This window comes from Schistocerca piceifrons, chromosome 2 (assembly GCF_021461385.2).
Source record: "Schistocerca piceifrons isolate TAMUIC-IGC-003096 chromosome 2, iqSchPice1.1, whole genome shotgun sequence".
NCBI classification, from domain to species: Eukaryota; Metazoa; Arthropoda; class Insecta; order Orthoptera; family Acrididae; genus Schistocerca; species Schistocerca piceifrons.
This window is the reverse complement of record NC_060139.1, coordinates 2090913-2110212: the sequence shown is the minus strand read 5'-3', so window position 1 is coordinate 2110212 and position 19300 is coordinate 2090913. Positions and strand designations below refer to the sequence as shown.

At 44.2% G+C, this 19300-nt stretch overlaps 1 protein-coding gene across 1 annotated transcript in view; it reads left to right on the top strand.

Moving 5' to 3' along the window:
• LOC124777006 (arylalkylamine N-acetyltransferase 1-like) overlaps nt 1–19300 on the top strand; it is a 71183-nt gene that overhangs the window by 27961 nt on the left and 23922 nt on the right. Inside the window, exon 2 of the mRNA XM_047252255.1 lies at nt 7093–7458. Within this exon, the coding sequence (XP_047108211.1) occupies nt 7093–7458 (366 nt within the window). The remainder of the gene's footprint in view (nt 1–7092; nt 7459–19300) is intronic.

Genomic DNA, 19300 nt, shown 5'->3' with positions numbered 1-19300 from the left:
AATCTGGCAACAATGAACTCTGTGCCCGATCTTTTACAGGTACCCGCACTCTGCAGCTGTTTGTTAGTCCCAGACCTCCTCCTCGTTAATCCAAAGTCGCTGTGCTACAAGCTGAACACTGAACAATTCCTGTGCAAGGCGATATGACATACTGCTCTTTCCATATTGTTAGTAATCCCCGGGTGTATAGACAGGCTTAAATTTGTGTAGAATACTTTTGAAACTTAAATGCACTATAATAGCTGTACCTCATATATTATATTCGGATAACTATTTTGTTGTTTTTCGTTTTACCTGTAGTTTTTCCGAGTATCTCCTTACAGTTTTCAGCTACCATCAGAGCGGGCAACTGTAAAAAGTACACAGAGTGATTATTGTTAACATACCGAGTTTCTGTATTGTTGCGTTCTGTTTTCAATACTCTTTAAATTCATAATGACTTTTTTATCGTGTATACTTCAGCACCCGTAAGACTGCAATAAAAGTGGAGCCCATTCGTTACATTTAAATATCAGCATCACTCCTAATCGTAACGTTTTAAGTTATCCACAAAATGCAGTGTGTGTTTGTTTTCCCATAGTTATTATATACAATGGCACAGAGGGTAGACATTACTGAATTTCTAAGACCTTTCATCCTTATGATCATTTCTCAGTGAATTCAGGAGTATATCGCTTGATACCATTGCTTCTATCTTCGCAGCAATGTAATTGTAAATGGTCTTTAAAATTTAAAAAAAAATGTAAAAACGCTAATAATCTTTAGCTTTGCTCGGTTAGTCACATCTGTGGATTCATTAATAGTTTTCATAATATTTCAGCCAAGCAAAGCCATTGTATTACTTGGTATGCCTTGGTCCATTATTGCAGTAATGAGGACTTTCGTAGGTTAGGAACAATCGTTAACACCCAATGACCAGTGTTCTTCAGTTTCGAATAGTACTGTAAGCTCCACGTAACTGTTGGCTCATGTGGCACATTAGGAGACATTAAATTTTATTCCTAGCCGATTTTTGTTTTCACAATGTAAATAATTATAAAAATCGTGCATATCGCTGGATGATCAGTAGATTATTAGTAGGTAGTGTAAAGACTAGCAGTTGCTCCAACAGAAACAAGTGTAATGGTGTACTCATAAATATAGCAATATCTCATGCTTTGCCAAACAATCAGCGGAATCGGTCACAGCCATCACGTATACTCTACCAGCATAAATTTAAGGTGAAATGATCATGATATATTCCAATTGGGCCTACACAATGTAGATATTTGCTAAAGAAATTCATTGTAAGTAATGATTTTTGTTTTGAAAAGAACAAAAATTTCGATAGTTGAGGCACTAGAAGAAATTAACCAACGTCATTACTTCCTGAAGATTAAAGTCGTGTGCCGGACCCCAGACACGAACTCGTAACCTCTGCCTTTTCCTGGCAAGTGCTCTTTCAACTGAGCTATCTAAGCATGACTCAGATTTCCTTCTCACGGCTTTACATCCACCAGTACCTTCCAAACTTCACAGAAGCTCTCCTGCGAACCTTGCAAGACTAGCACTCCTTGAAGAAAGGATCTTGCAGAGACATGGCTTAGCCACAGCCTAGGGGACGTTCTCAGAATGATATTTTCACTCTGCAGCGGAGTGGGCGCTGATATGAAACTTCCTGGTAGAGCATTACCTGCGAAAGGCAAAGGTCTCGAGTTCGAGTCTCGGTCCAGCACACAGTTTTAATGTCCCAGATAGTTTCATATCAGCGCATACTCCGCTGTAGACTGAAAATTCATTCTGGAAACATCCCCCAGGCTGTGGCTAAGCCATGTCTCCGCAGTATCTGTGGTGTCACCGCCAGACACCACACTTGCTAGGTGGTAGCTTTTAAATCGGCCGCGGTCCGTTAGTAGACGTCGGACCCGCGTGTCGCCACTATCAGTGATTGCAGACCGAGCGCCGCCACACGGCAGGTCTAGAGAGACTTCCTAGCACTCGCCCCAGTTGTACAACCAACTTTGCTAGCGATGGTTCACTGACAAATTACGCTCTCATTTGTCGAGACGGTAGTTAGCATAGCCTTCAGCTACGTCATTTGCTACGACCTAGCAAGGCGCCATTACCAGTTACTATTGATGCTGTAAAACATGTACCGTCACGAGCGATGTTCACCAATTGTGGATTAAAGTTAAGTATTCCAGCAGCTACGTAGTTATTGGCTATATTAATTACCTTGTCCTGTTCCAGACCTCACGCCAGCCTGCGTGAGCTTAAACGCGTGCCTTTCGGCTTCCTCATAGTGGCTTGGCTGTCTTGCCAAGCCACAACAGTATCCTTTCTTTCAGGAGTGCTAGTTCTGCAAGGTTCGCAGGAGACCTTCTGTAAAGTTTGGAAGGTAGGAGACGAGACACTGGCAGAAGTAAAGCTTTGAGTACCGGGCGTGAGTCGTGCTTCGGTAGCTCAGATGGTAGAGCACTTGCCCGCGAAAGGCAAAGGTACCAAGTTCAAGTCTCGGTCGGGCACAGAGTTTTAATCTGCCAGGAAGTTTCATATCAGCGCACACTCCGCTGCAGAGTGAAAATCTCATTCCGGAAACATCCCCCAGACTGTGTCTAAGCCTCATCACCACAATATCCTTTCTTCCAGCGGCGCTAGATTTGCAAGTTTCGCAGGAGAGATTCTGTGAAGTTTGGAAGGTAGGATGTGAAGTACTGGCGGATGTAATGCTGTGCTGATCGCTGGGGAGTCCTGCTTGGTAGCTCAGCTCGTAGAGCCCTTGCCTGCGAAAGGCGAAGATTTCGAGTTCGAATCTCACAAATATGCCAGGAAGTTTCACATACGTAGACTTACTGCATAATGACGTCTCCAAGTGGTGATATTGGTCCTAGGACAAATCAAGTATTTTGAGAATTATAAGCACGACATGAATGAAATTCTGTGTTTACTAAAGTACGTCGAAGGCTTAATATCTTGCTAACCTGTATAGGATCATGCACATGTCACTAACTTGCGACACAAGATGAACCGTACTTGAGTTGAACCCACTGGCTGTATAATTGGTCCAGCACTCTAGGTAGTCTGCATGTAGATTTTATGTCGTATCCACAAACATTTGAGTAAAATCTCTGGCCTAGAAATTCATCATACACTGTCATGCAAGAACGTCTACAGACGTGACATAACAAAAAATTTCAAAGCTGGCATAAGTAAAGTCAGCCTCCTTACAGAAAGGTAACACTCTGGCGTATGCAATTCCATCTTGCGACAGAATAAGTGACCATGTCTGTGATGAAAAGACGTGCTTTGCCAGAAACTTTTGTTAGCCAGAGAAGAAATCAATGATGTTTTTAACCTTTCGTACGCCAGTTCCGCAACACTCAGTGCAGCTAACTTATACATTTTCCTGTCGGAAGTATCCTCTATAACTAGAGGGCTGCGTGGATAAGAGAAACAATTTCCGCAAATGCACTGCACACTTAAGCCTCGTATTCTAATCCACATCAGGGACAAGTTTATTATCTTCATCCGTAGATATTGAAATTTTATTAACCATTTTAAACTTTTCAGTTCGTGAGAGCTCAAATTGTAGACTCGCATTTTACCTCAAAATTTCAACTACTGAAGTCGGACCTCGTAATTAACGTTTCATGTACTGAAAAAGTAGAAGGTGATCATATAATGAATATAACATAACTGTTGTATTTTTGATAAGTTCCATAAGTTACAAGTTTATATCATAATTACTGAAATGAATTTAATCAGATTTTCTTGGAATGTTTCTCTTATTGTGGGAAGTCAAAAGACGTCATGCCACAGTTTGTTACATTTTGCATAATGCTAAATGCTAGTCGTATAATTAGATACACAGCGTTAGGAGTGTAAGTGCAGACATTTGTGTTGGTGACAGCGCAGTGTACTGAAGTACATTAAATCACTATTTACTTCAATTGCAAAGTAATAATTATAGCCGGTAGGAGTAATATGTTATTAGGTTGGTTAGTACCTCCAAGTACTTGCGGCAAGAGTAAGCCATTAATGCTTATTTTCTTCTGGTTGTTGAAGTGTGATCACGTGGATGCAAAATGGTTAGTCTATATTGAAAGGCGTAGCCCACTTAGTGGTGCAGTTACGCCTGTGCCGGTAGTAAATTATGTGACGCCTTTGTTGTTGGTTGGTTGGTTTAGAATGGGGGAAAAGAGACCAAACTGCTTGGTCATCGGTTCCACGCCTTTGTGGGTTCAGTGTTGGACGAAAAAATCGGGTAGTAAATTGTGTGACGTGTTGGCGGTATAAGTGTTGGACACAGAGAAAAAAAGAACTAAAACACTGATGTGCATTGGATGCAGACAAAAAAAAAACTAAAGCACTGACGTGGATACGTATTAAGGTATCAATGATCAGAATATCTGCATTTATCTCCCAATCTCCCCAAGTTGCTTCACCATAAAGTTAAATCATTTCCAAGAGCTACACTTCCAAATCTAATAAGCATCTGTGTAGCGTACTTGTAAATATATTTAAGAGAAACGTTGGAGACTAACTGATTTTACATCGAACATTGTTAACGCGTATGGAATACATGCTTATTCAGAAATACCTCTGGCGTTTTAGAAGACGACTGCGAGAAAACTACAAGATGTACAGGAACATAACATTTATCAGTTGGATAGAGTATCTACCCAAGATCGATTCGTAATACACGTTGTAGTGTAAGACAGATGAATGTGTCTCAGAACGTGTAGACAAATCATCCACTGTGTTTATTAAATAAAAAACTTTTAAGAGTGAAAACTTTTAATGCCTAGACCATAATTTTGCTATCACTATTAAAGTTCGAGAACTTGTTTCAGTTGCTGTCTACAACCATCTGTAGATCGTTCAAAATATGAAAAGTCGCTGAATAAGCATTGGAAAGCATTGTTAGCTGTAGTCATGCAGCAACATGCATTCATAAGGACCAAAACAGTGAATGAACATCGTGTGACTAGGGCCACCTTTCGCCGGGTACAAGTGTTTCGATTTGACGCCACTTCGGCGACTTGCACGTCGATGGGGATGAAAGGATTGTGATTAGGACAACACAACACCCAGTCCCTGAGCGGAGAAAATCTCCGAACCAGCCGGGAGTCGAACCCGGGCGCTTAGGAGTGACATTCTGTTGGGCCGATCACACAGTTACCGGGGGTGGACGTCAAAACAGTAACAGTACGTAGTTGAAACAGTAGCCGTGAGCAAGCCAGGTTGTAGACGGCAATTTCGCAGGTTGACGGTCATATAGGAAATTGTCTACTTGCATGTGTAGAAGCTGTATCAAAAGCTCACTACATGCAATAGTATAACACGTGTTATCGTGAGAGAATTGTATGCAATGGCCCCAAAAACTATCAGCTTTTCCGTAGCCTGGCTTGCACAAGAGTGATGTTGCGTGGCTTATAACGTAGTCATCCTTACAAAGTAAGATTGAAGTAAAATATGTCAACTCTGCACGCCGCCAGTGTGACAAGACATGTGAAAACGAAGTTTTCTTGAGCAAGCCAGGTTTCGGAATACCTGACAGTTTTTGGATGCCGCTTAGCCACGTCTCCGAACTCATCATTTGCGCTTACTTCAGGGAGCCTCATCCTAGTTGACATTGTGATAGCTGGACCTGTCGTTTGTTGCTTGTTTGCAATGAGTCTTCGTTAGCTTGGAGATAGACAAGTGAAGCAAATCTCCAGTTTGTTGTATAACTTGTTCGCTAATCATTTCTGCTCCTGTCCAACTTTCCTATGGCGACAGCTGCCACACCAATCTATAACCACCTCTCCTCATCACTGTGTACAAAGTTGAACACAACATAAATTAACGAAAATCTTACTATTTAGACAGAAGAAATTACATGTGGTGTCCCACAAGGATCCATGTTAGGGCCATTGCTTTTTCTTGTGTATGTTAATGATCTCTCATCAGTTACACTGCGAGAAGCAGAGTTCGTTTTGTTTGCAGATGACACAAGCATTGCAATAAATAGTATGTCGAGTGTAGTTCTAGGAAGATATGCTAATGATATTTTCATGGATATTAATTAATGGTTTAAAGCCAACTCACTAACATTAAACTTCGAAAAGACTCACTATATGCAATTCAGAACCTGTAAGAGGTTTCCACCCAGCATTGCATAAAGCATGAAGAAGAGCATATAGAAGAGGTTGACAGTCGTAAATACCTGGGATTACGACTTTATAATAGATTCAGTTGGGCGGAGCACACCACAGAAATGCAGAATTGCATGAACAAATCTGTATTTGCAATTCGAGTGTTAGCTGACATAGGCGACATAAAAATGAAAAAGCTTGCATACTTTGCCTACTTTCATTCCATAATGTGATATGGTATAATATTTTGGGGTAATGCTTCAAGTCAAACTAAAGTTTTCAGAATTCAAAAGCATGTAATACGTATTATTTGTGGAGTAAATTCACGGAGGTCCTGTAGAAACCGCTTCAAAGAACTGGGTATACTAACTACTGCCTCTCAGTATATTTACTCCTTAATGAAATTTGTCCTAAATAATATATCTCTTTTTCCAACAAACAGCTCAGCTCGTACATACAATACCAGGAACAAAAATGATCTGCACAAGGACTTATAAGAGACTTAAGTTCAAAAAGGGGTCCACCACTCACGAACACTCATCTTCAATAATTTTCCAGCAAACATAAACAATTTGGTTACAAATAAAGATCAGTTTAAAAGAAGCCTGAAAGACTTACTAGTGGCCAACTCCTTCTACTCCATTGACGAATTTTTTAATAGAAACTAATGATGTGTTGTATATATTCATACTATTAGTATTGTTATTTCAGCTTAAAAAAATATTGACATACTCCACATCCATGAGGATCTCTTCAGCACGGATCTATGGAACGAAACACTAATCTGATGTAATCTAATCAAGCCCTTTGATATTTAAAGACAAATCAGTTTTTACTGCAGATTGACTTGGGCAAATTAGCATTGCTGCAGGCTTTTTTATTCAGAAAGTGGTTATTACTCTGTGTATCCAAATACACACAGCCCTCTGCCTATAACTTCAGTACTGGACAATTCTGGTTTCTAAACGTGCCGCAGATGTGTGCAGAGAGCAGGCCGTGGAGGCGCCCGGACGACAAGCCGGTGCCGACGGTGTGGCGGCGCTTCGAGGGCCGGCGCCCCACGGCGGACGGGCAGCGGCCGCGCTTCGTCGTGCAGGACGCGACGCCGGAGCTGGACGACGCCGTGCTGGAGCTGATGGCGACGCACTTCCTGCGCGATGAGCCGGTGTGCGGGGCGCTCGGCCTGGCCGGGGAGGCGGCCGCCGTGCGGGACATGGAGCGGCTGTGGCGCCGGATGCTGGACCAGCGGACGGTGCTGGTCGCCCTGCTGGAGGACGGCCGCGTCGTCGGCGCCAACATGACGTCGCCCGAGTGCCTCGCCGACAAGGACAGGAAGGAGGAGGTGCGTAAGGCGTCGCTTTGAGGTAACAGGGCGCACGGCACACTTGAGTGGTACTGTTCTTTTGTAAATGCAAACATCAGAGGTAAACACGAGAAACATTACATACTACGAGAGCTTTTCGGGATGTAAGGATTGACAGGTCACGAAAATCCGATGAAACTTTGCGCAGATGTGTTGGCTGATGTGTTTAGTATGCCCAACTTTCGCGCCACGAAGCTCTTTTCAGTTCTCAGTGCACAGTGAGCACGTAAAGATGCCCAGAAAACAGTGTCTCCCCGGCAAGTACGAGCACCTGCTGAGGTTTCACAAGCCATCACGCAGCGCACACAACTTAACTGTCATGTGTTTGCTTCTTCATGGTAATTCTCGGCCACACTCTGCAGGGACAATCAATCTACTCTTGCAACATTTCTTTTATTTTTTTCAATGTGGAATGATTATCACCCACAATACAGCCAGTAATTCGCTACTGACAGTGTACTGTAGACCAGCATAGAAAAATGACGGAAAGCACAGGCGGCTGTCTTTTATGACGAGAGTATTACAAGATACAACTCTATGACAGATGTCTAAGTAGGAGCAGTGACTATATAGAGAGGAGTAGTTGGATAATGGGGTTTCTGGTGCAAGTTTGATATCAAACTGATATGCAAATTAATTACATTGATCAGTTAATTACACCCCAGCCCCCCCCCCACCCACAGATAACATCAAGTGTTTTCTCCAGCCCCTCCCCTTCCACTCCCCATCCCCCTCCCCCAACTGTCCTACTGGCAGGAATTTCGAATTTTGGCTGGAAATTCAAAACATGGTGGGTATTTAAAAACGGTGGAATTTCAAAAGTGACTTGAATTTCTTTGTCCCAGGGCTCTGCTGACGTCACATCCCCAACACCTCCCATAGAAATTGCAGTAAAATTCCAATTTGGGTGGTAATTTCTTTTTTTTTTTTCTGCTCACACTACCAGAATTGGTGGAAGAGGCTCAGTCTATGCTGAGCTCCTGTTGTGGCTGCACTGCGATGTGTTCGATCAACAAGATGAATGTGGGGGACAGAGCGGCTTTCAGTAGCTGTATTACACGTACACATTTGATATGCAGCAGTAGCCGACCGAGACAGAAGCAGCAGCAGGGAAGTAACCGATTTTGTGCCTTTTACGAGTTCCTAATCAGGAGCGAATTATCTAATATCATCTGTGTTCTCAAATAGTTTAGTTTCTTGTGTTTCTGCGTGTTTATTTAATATATAATAGCCACAGTTCACGCGTTTTCGTTTGCACCGGAAAGTGAATCGATTTTGTGACATATTACAAGTTCCTAATCAGGGCGAATTATTTAGTTTCTTCTGAGTGCTTCGGTAGTTAGGTTTTTGAATCTTAGCGTGTTAATCAAATTTATTGGACACAGTTCTTGCGTTTTCGGCTGATAGTCTGTTTATCTGCATAGTTTAGTTTTCCACAGTCTTTAGTATGGACGGGGACTGCGATTGTTGTGTGTGGATGTGAGCCAAGTTGGTGACGCTTCACTTTGAGCTTCAGGCTGTGATGGCTTCAGTTACACAGCTTGAGGCTGCAGTGGATGGGCACCACTGTTGTGGGCCGGCTGTGGGGATCCAACGGACGTCCAGTGCTTCAGAGTCCTCTGATCGGCCCTCACCGGTGGCCAACCCAGTTACTGCTCGCACTGAGGCTGACACCCCACCTGTGGTCGAGTGGGAGGTCGCCCCGGGGCGAAGCAGCCGGCGAAAGACTTCCCAGGAGGCCGCACGCAACACCTCCCCGGTTTTATGACAAACAGGTCCCATGTGCTGTCTGAGGCCGACGCTGTCACTGAGCCAGATGCTGTCGCCTGTCCTGTTTCAGAGGGAACCTCTCAGCCTGCAAGATCCAGAGGGGTGAGAGTATTGATAGATGGGAGCTCCAACGTTAGGCGCATTATGGGGCCCCTTAGGGGCATGGCTGACAAGAAGGGAAAGAAAACCAGTGTGCACTCTGTGTCCATACCAGGTGGAGTCATGACAGATGTAGAACGAATCCTCCCGGACGCCATGAAGAGTACAGGGTGCAGCCAACTGCAGGTGATTACTCATGTTGGTACCAATGATGTGTGTCACTTTGGATCAGAAGAGATTCTCTCTAGTTTCGAGCGGCTAACAGAAGTGGTAAAGACTGACAGTCTTGCTTACAAGATGAAAGTAGAACTGACCATTTGCAGCATAGTCAGCAGGACCGGTTGTGGACCTCTGGTACAGAGCCGAGTGGAGGGTCTGAATCAGAGGCTCAGACGGTTGTGCGACAGTGTAGCCTGCAGATCCCTCGACTTGCGCCAGAGGATGGTTGGGCTTCGTGTTCCCCTGAATACATCAGGTGTCCACTATATGAAGGAGGAGGTTACATGGGTACCAGGAGCTATGTGGCGTAGACTGGGCGGTTTTTTAGGTTAGAGGGTCTCAGGAAAACACAAGAATGGCTTCTGCCACAAAGGGTACAGCCCGAGCACAGGAAGACCGTAGATACAGGAACCACTCGTATAACAGTTGTAAATTGTAGTAGCTGTGTTGGGAAAGTACAAGAGCTCCAAGCGCTAATACAAAGCACTGATACTCAAATCGTTGTAGGCACTGAAAGCTGGCTAAGCTGGATATAAGCTCAGCCTAAATTTTTGCAAAGAACCTAACGGTGTTCCGAAAGGATAGGCTAAACACGGTTGGCGGTGGCGCGTTTGTTGCTGCCAGAAGTAGTTCATCTTGTCGCGAAATTGAAGTAGATACGTCCTGTGAGTTAGTGTGGGCAGAGGTCATTGTTGGCAACCGGAACAAAATAATAATTGGATCCTTTTACCGACCTCCCAGTTCAGATGATACAGTTGCTGAAAGGTTCAAAGAAAACTTGAGTTTGTATTCAAACATGTACCCGACTCATACGATAATAGTTGGTGGTGACTTTAATTTACCCTCCATATGTTGCTGAAAATACATGTTTAATTCAGGAGTTATGCATAAAGCATCATCCGAAATTGTACTAAACGCATTCTCTGAAAATTATTTCGAGCAGTTAGTTCATGAGCCCATGCGAATAGTAAACGGTTGTGAAAACACACTTGACCTCTTAGCAAAAAATAACCCTGAGTTAATAACGAGCATCAAACGGATTTTCGTAGCGAGATTATATATTGTAACACCCAAATCATCCAAAAATAAACGAAAAATATACCTATTCAAAAAAGCAGGTAATAATTCACTTGACGCCTTCCTGAGAGACATTCTCCACTCCTTCCAAATTAATGATATAAGTGTAGGCCAGATGCGGCTTGAATTCAGAGAGACTGTATCGGCAGCAATTGAGAGATTTGTACCAAATAAATTAACAAACGATGGAGGTGATCCTCCTTAGTGCACAAAACTGGTCGGACGACTGTTGCAGAAACAACGAAACAGACGCAAAATCTCCACGACTGGCGATCTTCTACAGAAGTTCGAAATATAGCGTGGACATCAATGCGAGATGCTTATAAAAGCTTCCACAACGAAACTTTGTCTCGAGACCTGGCAGAAAATCCAAAGAAATTCTTGTCGTATGTGAAGTATGTTAGCGGCAAGAAACAGTCAATGCCTTCTGTGCGCGATGGCAATGGTGATATTATCGAAGACAGTGCTGGCAAAGCAGAATTCCGAAATGCCTTCACAAAAGATGACCAAGTAAACATTCCAAAATTCGAATCAAAACAGCTGCCAACATGAGTAACGAAGAAGTAAATCATATACAACCGTTCGCTCGACGAAAGATCTGTACCCAAAGACTGGAAAGTTGCACAGGTCACCCAATATTCAAGAAAGGTAGGAGGAGTAATCAACTAAATTACAGGTCCATATCATTAACGTCGATATGCAGCAGGAATCTGCAACATATATTGTGTTTGAACATTATCTCGAAGAAAACGGTCTATTGACACATAGTCAGCATGAGTTTAGAAAACATCGTTCTTGTCAAACACAACTAGCTCTTTATTCGCGTGAAGTGCTGAGTGCTATTGACAAGTGATATCAGATCGATTCTGTATTTCTGTATTTCCAGAAGGCTTTTGACACTGTACCACACAAGCGGCTCGTAGTGAAATTGCGTGCTTATGGAGTATCGTCTCAGTCATGTGACTGGATTTGTGACTTCCTGTCAGAGAGGTCACAGTAAGTAGTAATTGACGGAAAGTCATCGGGGAAAACAAAAGTGATTTCCAGCTTTCCCCAAGGTAGTGTTATGGGGCCTTTGGTGTTCCTTATTTATATAAACGATTTGGGAGACAGTCTGAGCAGCCGTCTTAGGTTGTTTGCAGATGACACTGTCCTTTATCGCCTAATAAAGTCATCAGATCAAAACAGAGTCAAAAACGATTTAGAAAAGATCTCTGAATGGTGCGAAAATTGGCAGATGACTCTGAATAACGAAAAGTGTGAGGTCATCCACATTAGTGCCCAAAGGAATGCGTTAAACTTCTGTTACATGATAAATCAGTCAAGTATAAAGGCCGTAAATTCAACTAAATACCTAGGAATTACAATTACGACCAACTTAAATTTAAAGGAACACAAAGAAAATGTTGTGGGGAAGGCTAACCAAAGATTGCGTTTTATTGACAGGACACTAAGAAAATGTAACAGATCTACTAAGAAGACTGCCTACACTACGCTTGTCCGTCGTCTTTTAGAATACTGCTGAGCGGTGTGGGATCCTTACTAGATTGGACTGGTCGAGTACATCGAAAAAGTTCAAAGAAGGCCAGCACGTTTTGTATTATCGCGAAATAGCTGAGAGAGTGTCATTAAAATGATACACGATTTGGGCTGGACGTCATTAAAAGATAGCCGTTTTTCGTTACGACGGAATGTTCTCACGAAATTCCAATCAGTAGCTTTCTCCTCCGAACGCGAAAACATTTTTTTGACACCGACCTACATGGGGAGAAACGATGACCACGATAAAATAAGGGAAATCAGAGCTCGTACGGAAATATGTATGTGTTCGTTCTTTCAGCACGCTATACGGGATTGGAATAATAGATAATTATGGATGTGGTTCGATGAACCCTCCGCCAGGCACTTAAATGTGATTCGCAAAGTATCCATGTAGATGTAGATGTAGATGTAAAGGGAGAACTGCAGCCACAATTCATCATTATGATAATGGAAGTGTTCAGGAGAAAGAAAATGTAGATGTAGATGAGATATTCCACATGAAGTATTCACTCTTCCAAAATGGAAGAGGCAGACAGTTGATGCTAATTTGCTTCAGTTGAAGCATATTTGTATATGTGATATATATCACTGAAGTGCTTTAACTGCTCATCTGCACCCACTTCCCCATCTACCAACCCATCCTATCATCACTCACTCACCATCCTTGCTGCTGCGCAGAATGTGTTCTATTGAAGAGCTGGTGGTGTCTGACCAGGAGGAGATTAACTACCATGTTGCCTGTAAGCATATAGCCGATGACTGTGCCCATAGCCTCCTACATGCAGAATGGAAATATATTGGATAAATGCCTGAAGAAGAAGAGGAATACTGTCCAGGAGGTAATGGCTATGCAGCTGAATGGTATCAAGATGCTTTCTGCAAATCATGAAGACTGACGCTGTTGTTATAACTGCTTGCCATTTTTCAATTCACAGTCAGTTTTCCACCTCACAAGAGATAGACATCGCTTGTGAGATGGAAAACTGACTATGATCCAGAGGACCAAGCAACTGGTCTAGTTCACAATTATGGCACCATAGGCGCTCAGAACTGGCAGAAGCCAATAGGAGCACAGCACCTGACCACGTTGGGGATATAAGGCTGGCCCAGCAGCTCTGCCGCCTCAGTCGCAGTCAGTCAGCCAGCATGAAGCATGAGCCGAGATTGTCCAGTGCTTCGCAGCCGCGGCATCAGCAGAACAGACAGAAGCCACGGAAGAGTGAGTACCCCTCGCTTAATGTCTGTGTTTACTGTCACGTGAGGAAGATTGAGGCTCTGTGCTGGCATTATCGCTTGTACCGGTTTTTCTTTTTTGAACATCCTCCAGTCAGCCGGGGTCTGCAGCAGTGACATGTCCCAGCCCATCTGGGCCCACAGCAGCAGCTGCGCCCTTGGCTCCTGCCACACACCTGGTCAGCATGTTGGAACAGGACAGTGAGCTGTTATTGTCAGTTGAAGACACCCAGCCATAGTCTGACTCGCGGAAGCGCACTGGGAGCCCTAACCAGCATGACACAGGGCGGTACTGGACCCCATCATACACGTCATTGCACAATATTCCTGCGATACTGTGTGGACAAAGTGAGGATGCAGTGGATGAGAAGATACCATTTGTGGCCTCTGCACCAATACTGTTCACTTCAGTGTTTAATTTAACCGCTAGTGGCTCAAAGTGTTTACATACTGGTACAGAAGCATCCACAGACAGGAACTGGTATATTGTGATAGAGATCAAGAATGCACGTAAAATTGTTAAAGTGTGGCTTACAGAGGTGGAATCGGATGAACTGTGTTGTGTAAAAGCCTACATCAAGCAGTAGTTGAGCGTCTAGTATCATCCAAGCTGTCCTCCACTGGACATTTACTGTGGTGCTCTAACTCTAACCATTACAAAAGTGTATGGTGACTCTGAACTCTGTGTGAAGTTGGGTGACACGTCCATTTATCTACAGCACACCATCACTACAAATTCGTTCAATCTACAGATGGTGCTATCCATTGTGTTGGAAAGGCTGAACAAATGGGTGCCTTGTGTTAAAGCTGTGTACACGGATATTGCACTGTATCTCCATACGAACAGTGTGCATGTAGACGACTTTGAACAGTGCGTCAGTATGGTGCCAACAGAAACTGTCGGTCAATAAGTTTGAGAGAAATACGTGCTGAATTCTGTACTTACAAGAGGGCTTTCTTTTTATATTCTGTACCGGCGTTAAGATAAAGAAATAACCTGTTCATGTAGTGCATCCCATTTAAGATTACTGAATAAAAGTGTATACAACCATGTGTGTGTTTTATTTCACACCTCTCATTATATTGGAAGTACTAAAGCTATTGCTAGCAGTATTTTTACTGCAGTCATGCAACAGCAGAAAATTATGTCATATAACTAAACTCTCTGCAAAAGCCCATTCCACGACACTACTTGACATAGTCAGTACTAGGGCAGGGTGCAGTGTTCATTATTATCTATAAAAACCCAATGCATACCAGTATCTGACGTAGTAGGTATCGTGGCAGGGTGGGTGAAGCATGAAGACTTGGTTGTAAGCGACTGTAACTTTGACGGCATGCAAGACGACTGGAAGAAGAATGGCAAACTCCTTCCTGAAAATATGCAGTAATTGTATGTCCATCCAACTGTGGCAAGACAAATGTTCTCATGTCACTGCTAACACATCCGGATGGTGTCCACTTCGAGCTTGTATGTGTATTTCAGTCCAAATATCAAATATAACAGGAGATATTGCAGGGTGTCGGTGGTGTAAGCGGTGATATCCCTCCACAGGAAAAAGTAAAACCAAACACAGTGTTCATATTTGACGATGTTGATGTGGAAAACCAAGATCAAATTCGACGATATTTCTGTTTTGGTCTCCTTGTGGCTGTTGATGTATTTTATCTGAGTCAGGCACAGTCCAGAATCTCAAAACAGCTGGCGAGGGATAATGCAAACCTAATTACGGAATTCAAACGGGCAATCTGAATTTAAAACACATTTACCAGGCTCATGTGGGAATCAATATGCCGTTCAATGATTTTGTAACGATATGTGCAGATTGCTGGAATCACTCGCAGTTTCTCGTTATTGATAAAACAAGAAAACTGAATGATGGCTGGTACAGACGGAAAATCCAAGAGTTCCTATATATACACACTCCTGGAAATTGAAATAAGAACACCGTGAATTCATTGTCCCAGGAAGGGGAAACTTTATTGACACATTCCTGGGGTCAGATACATCACATGATCACACTGACAGAACCACAGGCACATAGACACAGGCAACAGAGCATGCACAATGTCGGCACTAGTACAGTGTATATCCACCTTTCGCAGCAATGCAGGCTGCTATTCTCCCATGGAGACGATCGTAGAGATGCTGGATGTAGTCCTGTGGAACGGCTTGCCATGCCATTTCCACCTGGTGCCTCAGTTGGACCAGCGTTCGTGCTGGACGTGCAGACCGCGTGAGACGACGCTTCATCCAGTCCCAAACATGCTCAATGGGGGACAGATCCGGAGATCTTGCTGGCCAGGGTAGTTGACTTACACCTTCTAGAGCACGTTGGGTGGCACGGGATACATGCGGACGTGCATTGTCCTGTTGGAACAGCAAGTTCCCTTGCCGGTCTAGGAATGGTAGAACGATGGGTTCGATGACGGTTTGGATGTACCGTGCACTATTCAGTGTCCCCTCGATGATCACCAGTGGTGTACGGCCAGTGTAGGAGATCGCTCCCCACACCATGATGCCGGGTGTTGGCCCTGTGTGCCTCCGTCGTATGCAGTCCTGATTGTGGCGCTCACCTGCACGGCGCCAAACACGCATACGACCATCATTGGCACCAAGGCAGAAGCGACTCTCATCGCTGAAGACGACACGTCTCCATTCGTCCCTCCATTCACGCCTGTCGCGACACCACTGGAGGCGGGCTGCACGATGTTGGGGCGTGAGCGGAAGACGGCCTAACGGTGTGCGGGACCGTAGCCCAGCTTCATGGAGACGGTTGCGAATGGTCCTCGCCGATACCCCAGGAGCAACAGTGTCCCTAATTTGCTGGGAAGTGGCGGTGCGGTCCCCTACGGCACTGCGTAGGATCCTACGGTCTTGGCGTGCATCCGTGCGTCGCTGCGGTCCGGTCCCAGGTCGACGGGCACGTGCACCTTCCGCCGAACACTGGCGACAACATCGATGTACTGTGGAGACCTCACGCCCCATGTGTTGAGCAATTCGGCGGTACGTCCACCCGGCCTCCCGCATGCCCACTGTACGCCTTCGCTCAAAGTCCGTCAACTGCACATACGGTTCACGTCCACGCTGTCGCGGCATGCTACCAGTGTTAAAAGACTGCGATGGAGCTCCGTATGCCACGGCAAACTGGCTGACACTGACGGCGGCGGTGCACAAATGCTGCGCAGCTAGCGCCATTCGACGGCCAACACCGCGGTTCCTGGTGTGTCCGCTGTGCCGTTCGTGTGATCATTGCTTGTACAGCCCTCTCGCAGTGTCCGGAGCAAGTATGGTGGGTCTGACACACCGGTGTCAATGTGTTCTTTTTTCCATTTCCAGGAGTGTATACAGGGTTATTACAAATGATTGAAGCGATTTCACAGCTCTACAATAACTTTATTATTTGAGATATTTTCACAATGCTTTGCACACACATACAAAAACTCAAAAAGCTTTTTAGGCATTCACAAATGTTCGATATGTGCCCCTTTAGTGATTCGGCAGACATCAAGCCGATAATCAAATTCCTCCCACACTCGGCGCAGCATGTCCCCATCAATTAGTTCGAAAGCATCGTTGATGCGAGCTCGCAGTTCTGGCACGTTTCTTGGTAGAGGAGGTTTAAACACTGAATCTTTCACATAACCCCACAGAAAGAAATCGCATGGGGTTAAGTCGGGAGAGCGTGGAGGCCATGAGATGAATTGCTGATCATGATCTCCACCACGACCGATCCATCGGTTTTCCAATCTCTTGTTTAAGAAATGCCGAACATCATGATGGAAGTGCGGTGGAACACCATCCTGTTGAAAGATGAAGTCGGCGCTGTCGGTCTCCAGTTGTGTCATGAGCCAATTTTCCAGCATGTCCAGATACAAGTGAAACTTGCCCGCACGCGTTCAACCGTTTCTTCGCTCACTGCAGGCCGACCCGTTGATTTCCCCTTACAGAGGCATCCAGAAGCTTTAAACTGTGCATACCATCGCCGAATGGAGTTAGCAGTTGGTGGATCTTTGTTGAACTTCGTCCTGAAGTGTCGTTGCACTGTTATGACTGACTGATGTGAGTGCATTTCAAGCACGACATACGCTTTCTCGGCTCCTGTCGCCATTTTGTCTCACTGCGCTCTCGAGCGCTCTGGCGGCAGAAACCTGAAGTGCGGCTTCAGCCGAACAAAACTTTATGAGTTTTTCTACGTATCTGTAGTGTGTCGTGACCATATGTCAATGAATGGACTACAGTGAATTTATGAAATCGCTTCAATCATTTGTAATAGCCCTGAATATAGCCATGGAAAGATGTGCTTACATCGGTATGTGCATCACCATCGATAAATTCGCACGTATGTGTGGAGCTCAGTCTTATAGGATGGGTGTGCATAGCCGAAACATTAGCTTGTACAGGGACGCGAAACTCTCGACTGTAAAGTTGAAGGATTACACAAGGAACTATAGACATTTTGTTATACCGTTCTGAGACTGAACAGTACAATGAATGGTCGGGTTAATTCAATCGAAAAGAAAGTAAACGAGTTAATTGAAGGTAAAATATCTGTTGCCGAGAAGGGGCTATGGTACGAACGGGTTAATACAACTGAAAAGAAATTAGGCGACTTCAGTGAAGGGAAAATATCTGTTACCGAATGAGGAGCAGCATAAGAAGAAGGAGAGCGTATGTATGAAACCTCACGCCGCACAGAAGTTCGATTGGTATACAACGAGATGTTGACTAAGCATAAAGTCATTGAGGCATGGAAAAGTTACGGCTGCTGAGGTTAGAGCATTTGAAGTGGGAGAAATCTTTAAGCCAGTTACAGAATCTCTCTGTCAACTCTCAGCAGAATTACACGATGATAGCGATGCCATTACCGACTTCACTAAGGATCACATGATGCTATGATAGACAAAGTATTTGGTGTCAGCTGAGTCAAACCATACAGCCTATAAATGTAAGTGAGAACACAATACAGATCTATTGAACCTTACTTTCGTAAGACCCCACGCCTACAGATCTGGAAATGTACCTTGAAATATTGCGTTTGACATCTGCTTCAGAATTCGAAAATCCATAGAAACTGGAAACACAAATCCAGTATAAAATCTGTACTGGATGGTGAAAAAAATAGCAGCGGCCATGGTATTTAAAAAAAAATTTAAATATGTGGTAAGGACTATGGGACCAAACTGCTGAGGTCATCGGTCCCTAGGCTTACGCAATACTTAATCTAACTTAAACTTACTTACGCTGAGGACAACACAAACACACATGCCCGAGGGAGGACTCGAACCACCGGCGGGGGGAGCCCCGCGAACCGTGGCAAGCGCCTCAGACCGCACGTCATGGTATTGATCGGCTACATTTACTCATGGCATTAGTCGGTGCTGGTAATACAGCTCATTCGAATGAAGTTGTCTGAATAATTTCTGAGCTTAGAGGTGCCATCGAATAAGTATGGAGACTGTAGTTCGAGAAACGCACCAACCGCCGTGCAAAACATTCGTTCGTAGATATTTTACGATTAAAGGTTTGGACGATCTGTGTCAGGCAGATCTTGTTAACATGAGGGAATATTCACGTGTAAATAACGGCATCAGGTATAGTTTAATGGTCATTGATGCTTATTCTAAATTTTCCTTGGCATTACGCGCGAAAGTGAAAGCAGGGAAAGATGCCACGCATGTGTTTGAGCGATTGCTGCAGACGGGGACGAATCGAAGCCCAGACAACCTTCAAACAGATCATGGAGGCGAGTTTTACAATAGATATTTGAAGACTGTGACGGAGCGGTATGGAATACATCACTACTCGACGGTCACCCACCTGAAGGCAAGTATCATGGAATGTCTGAACAGAACACTGATATCCCAAAAGTGGATGCTA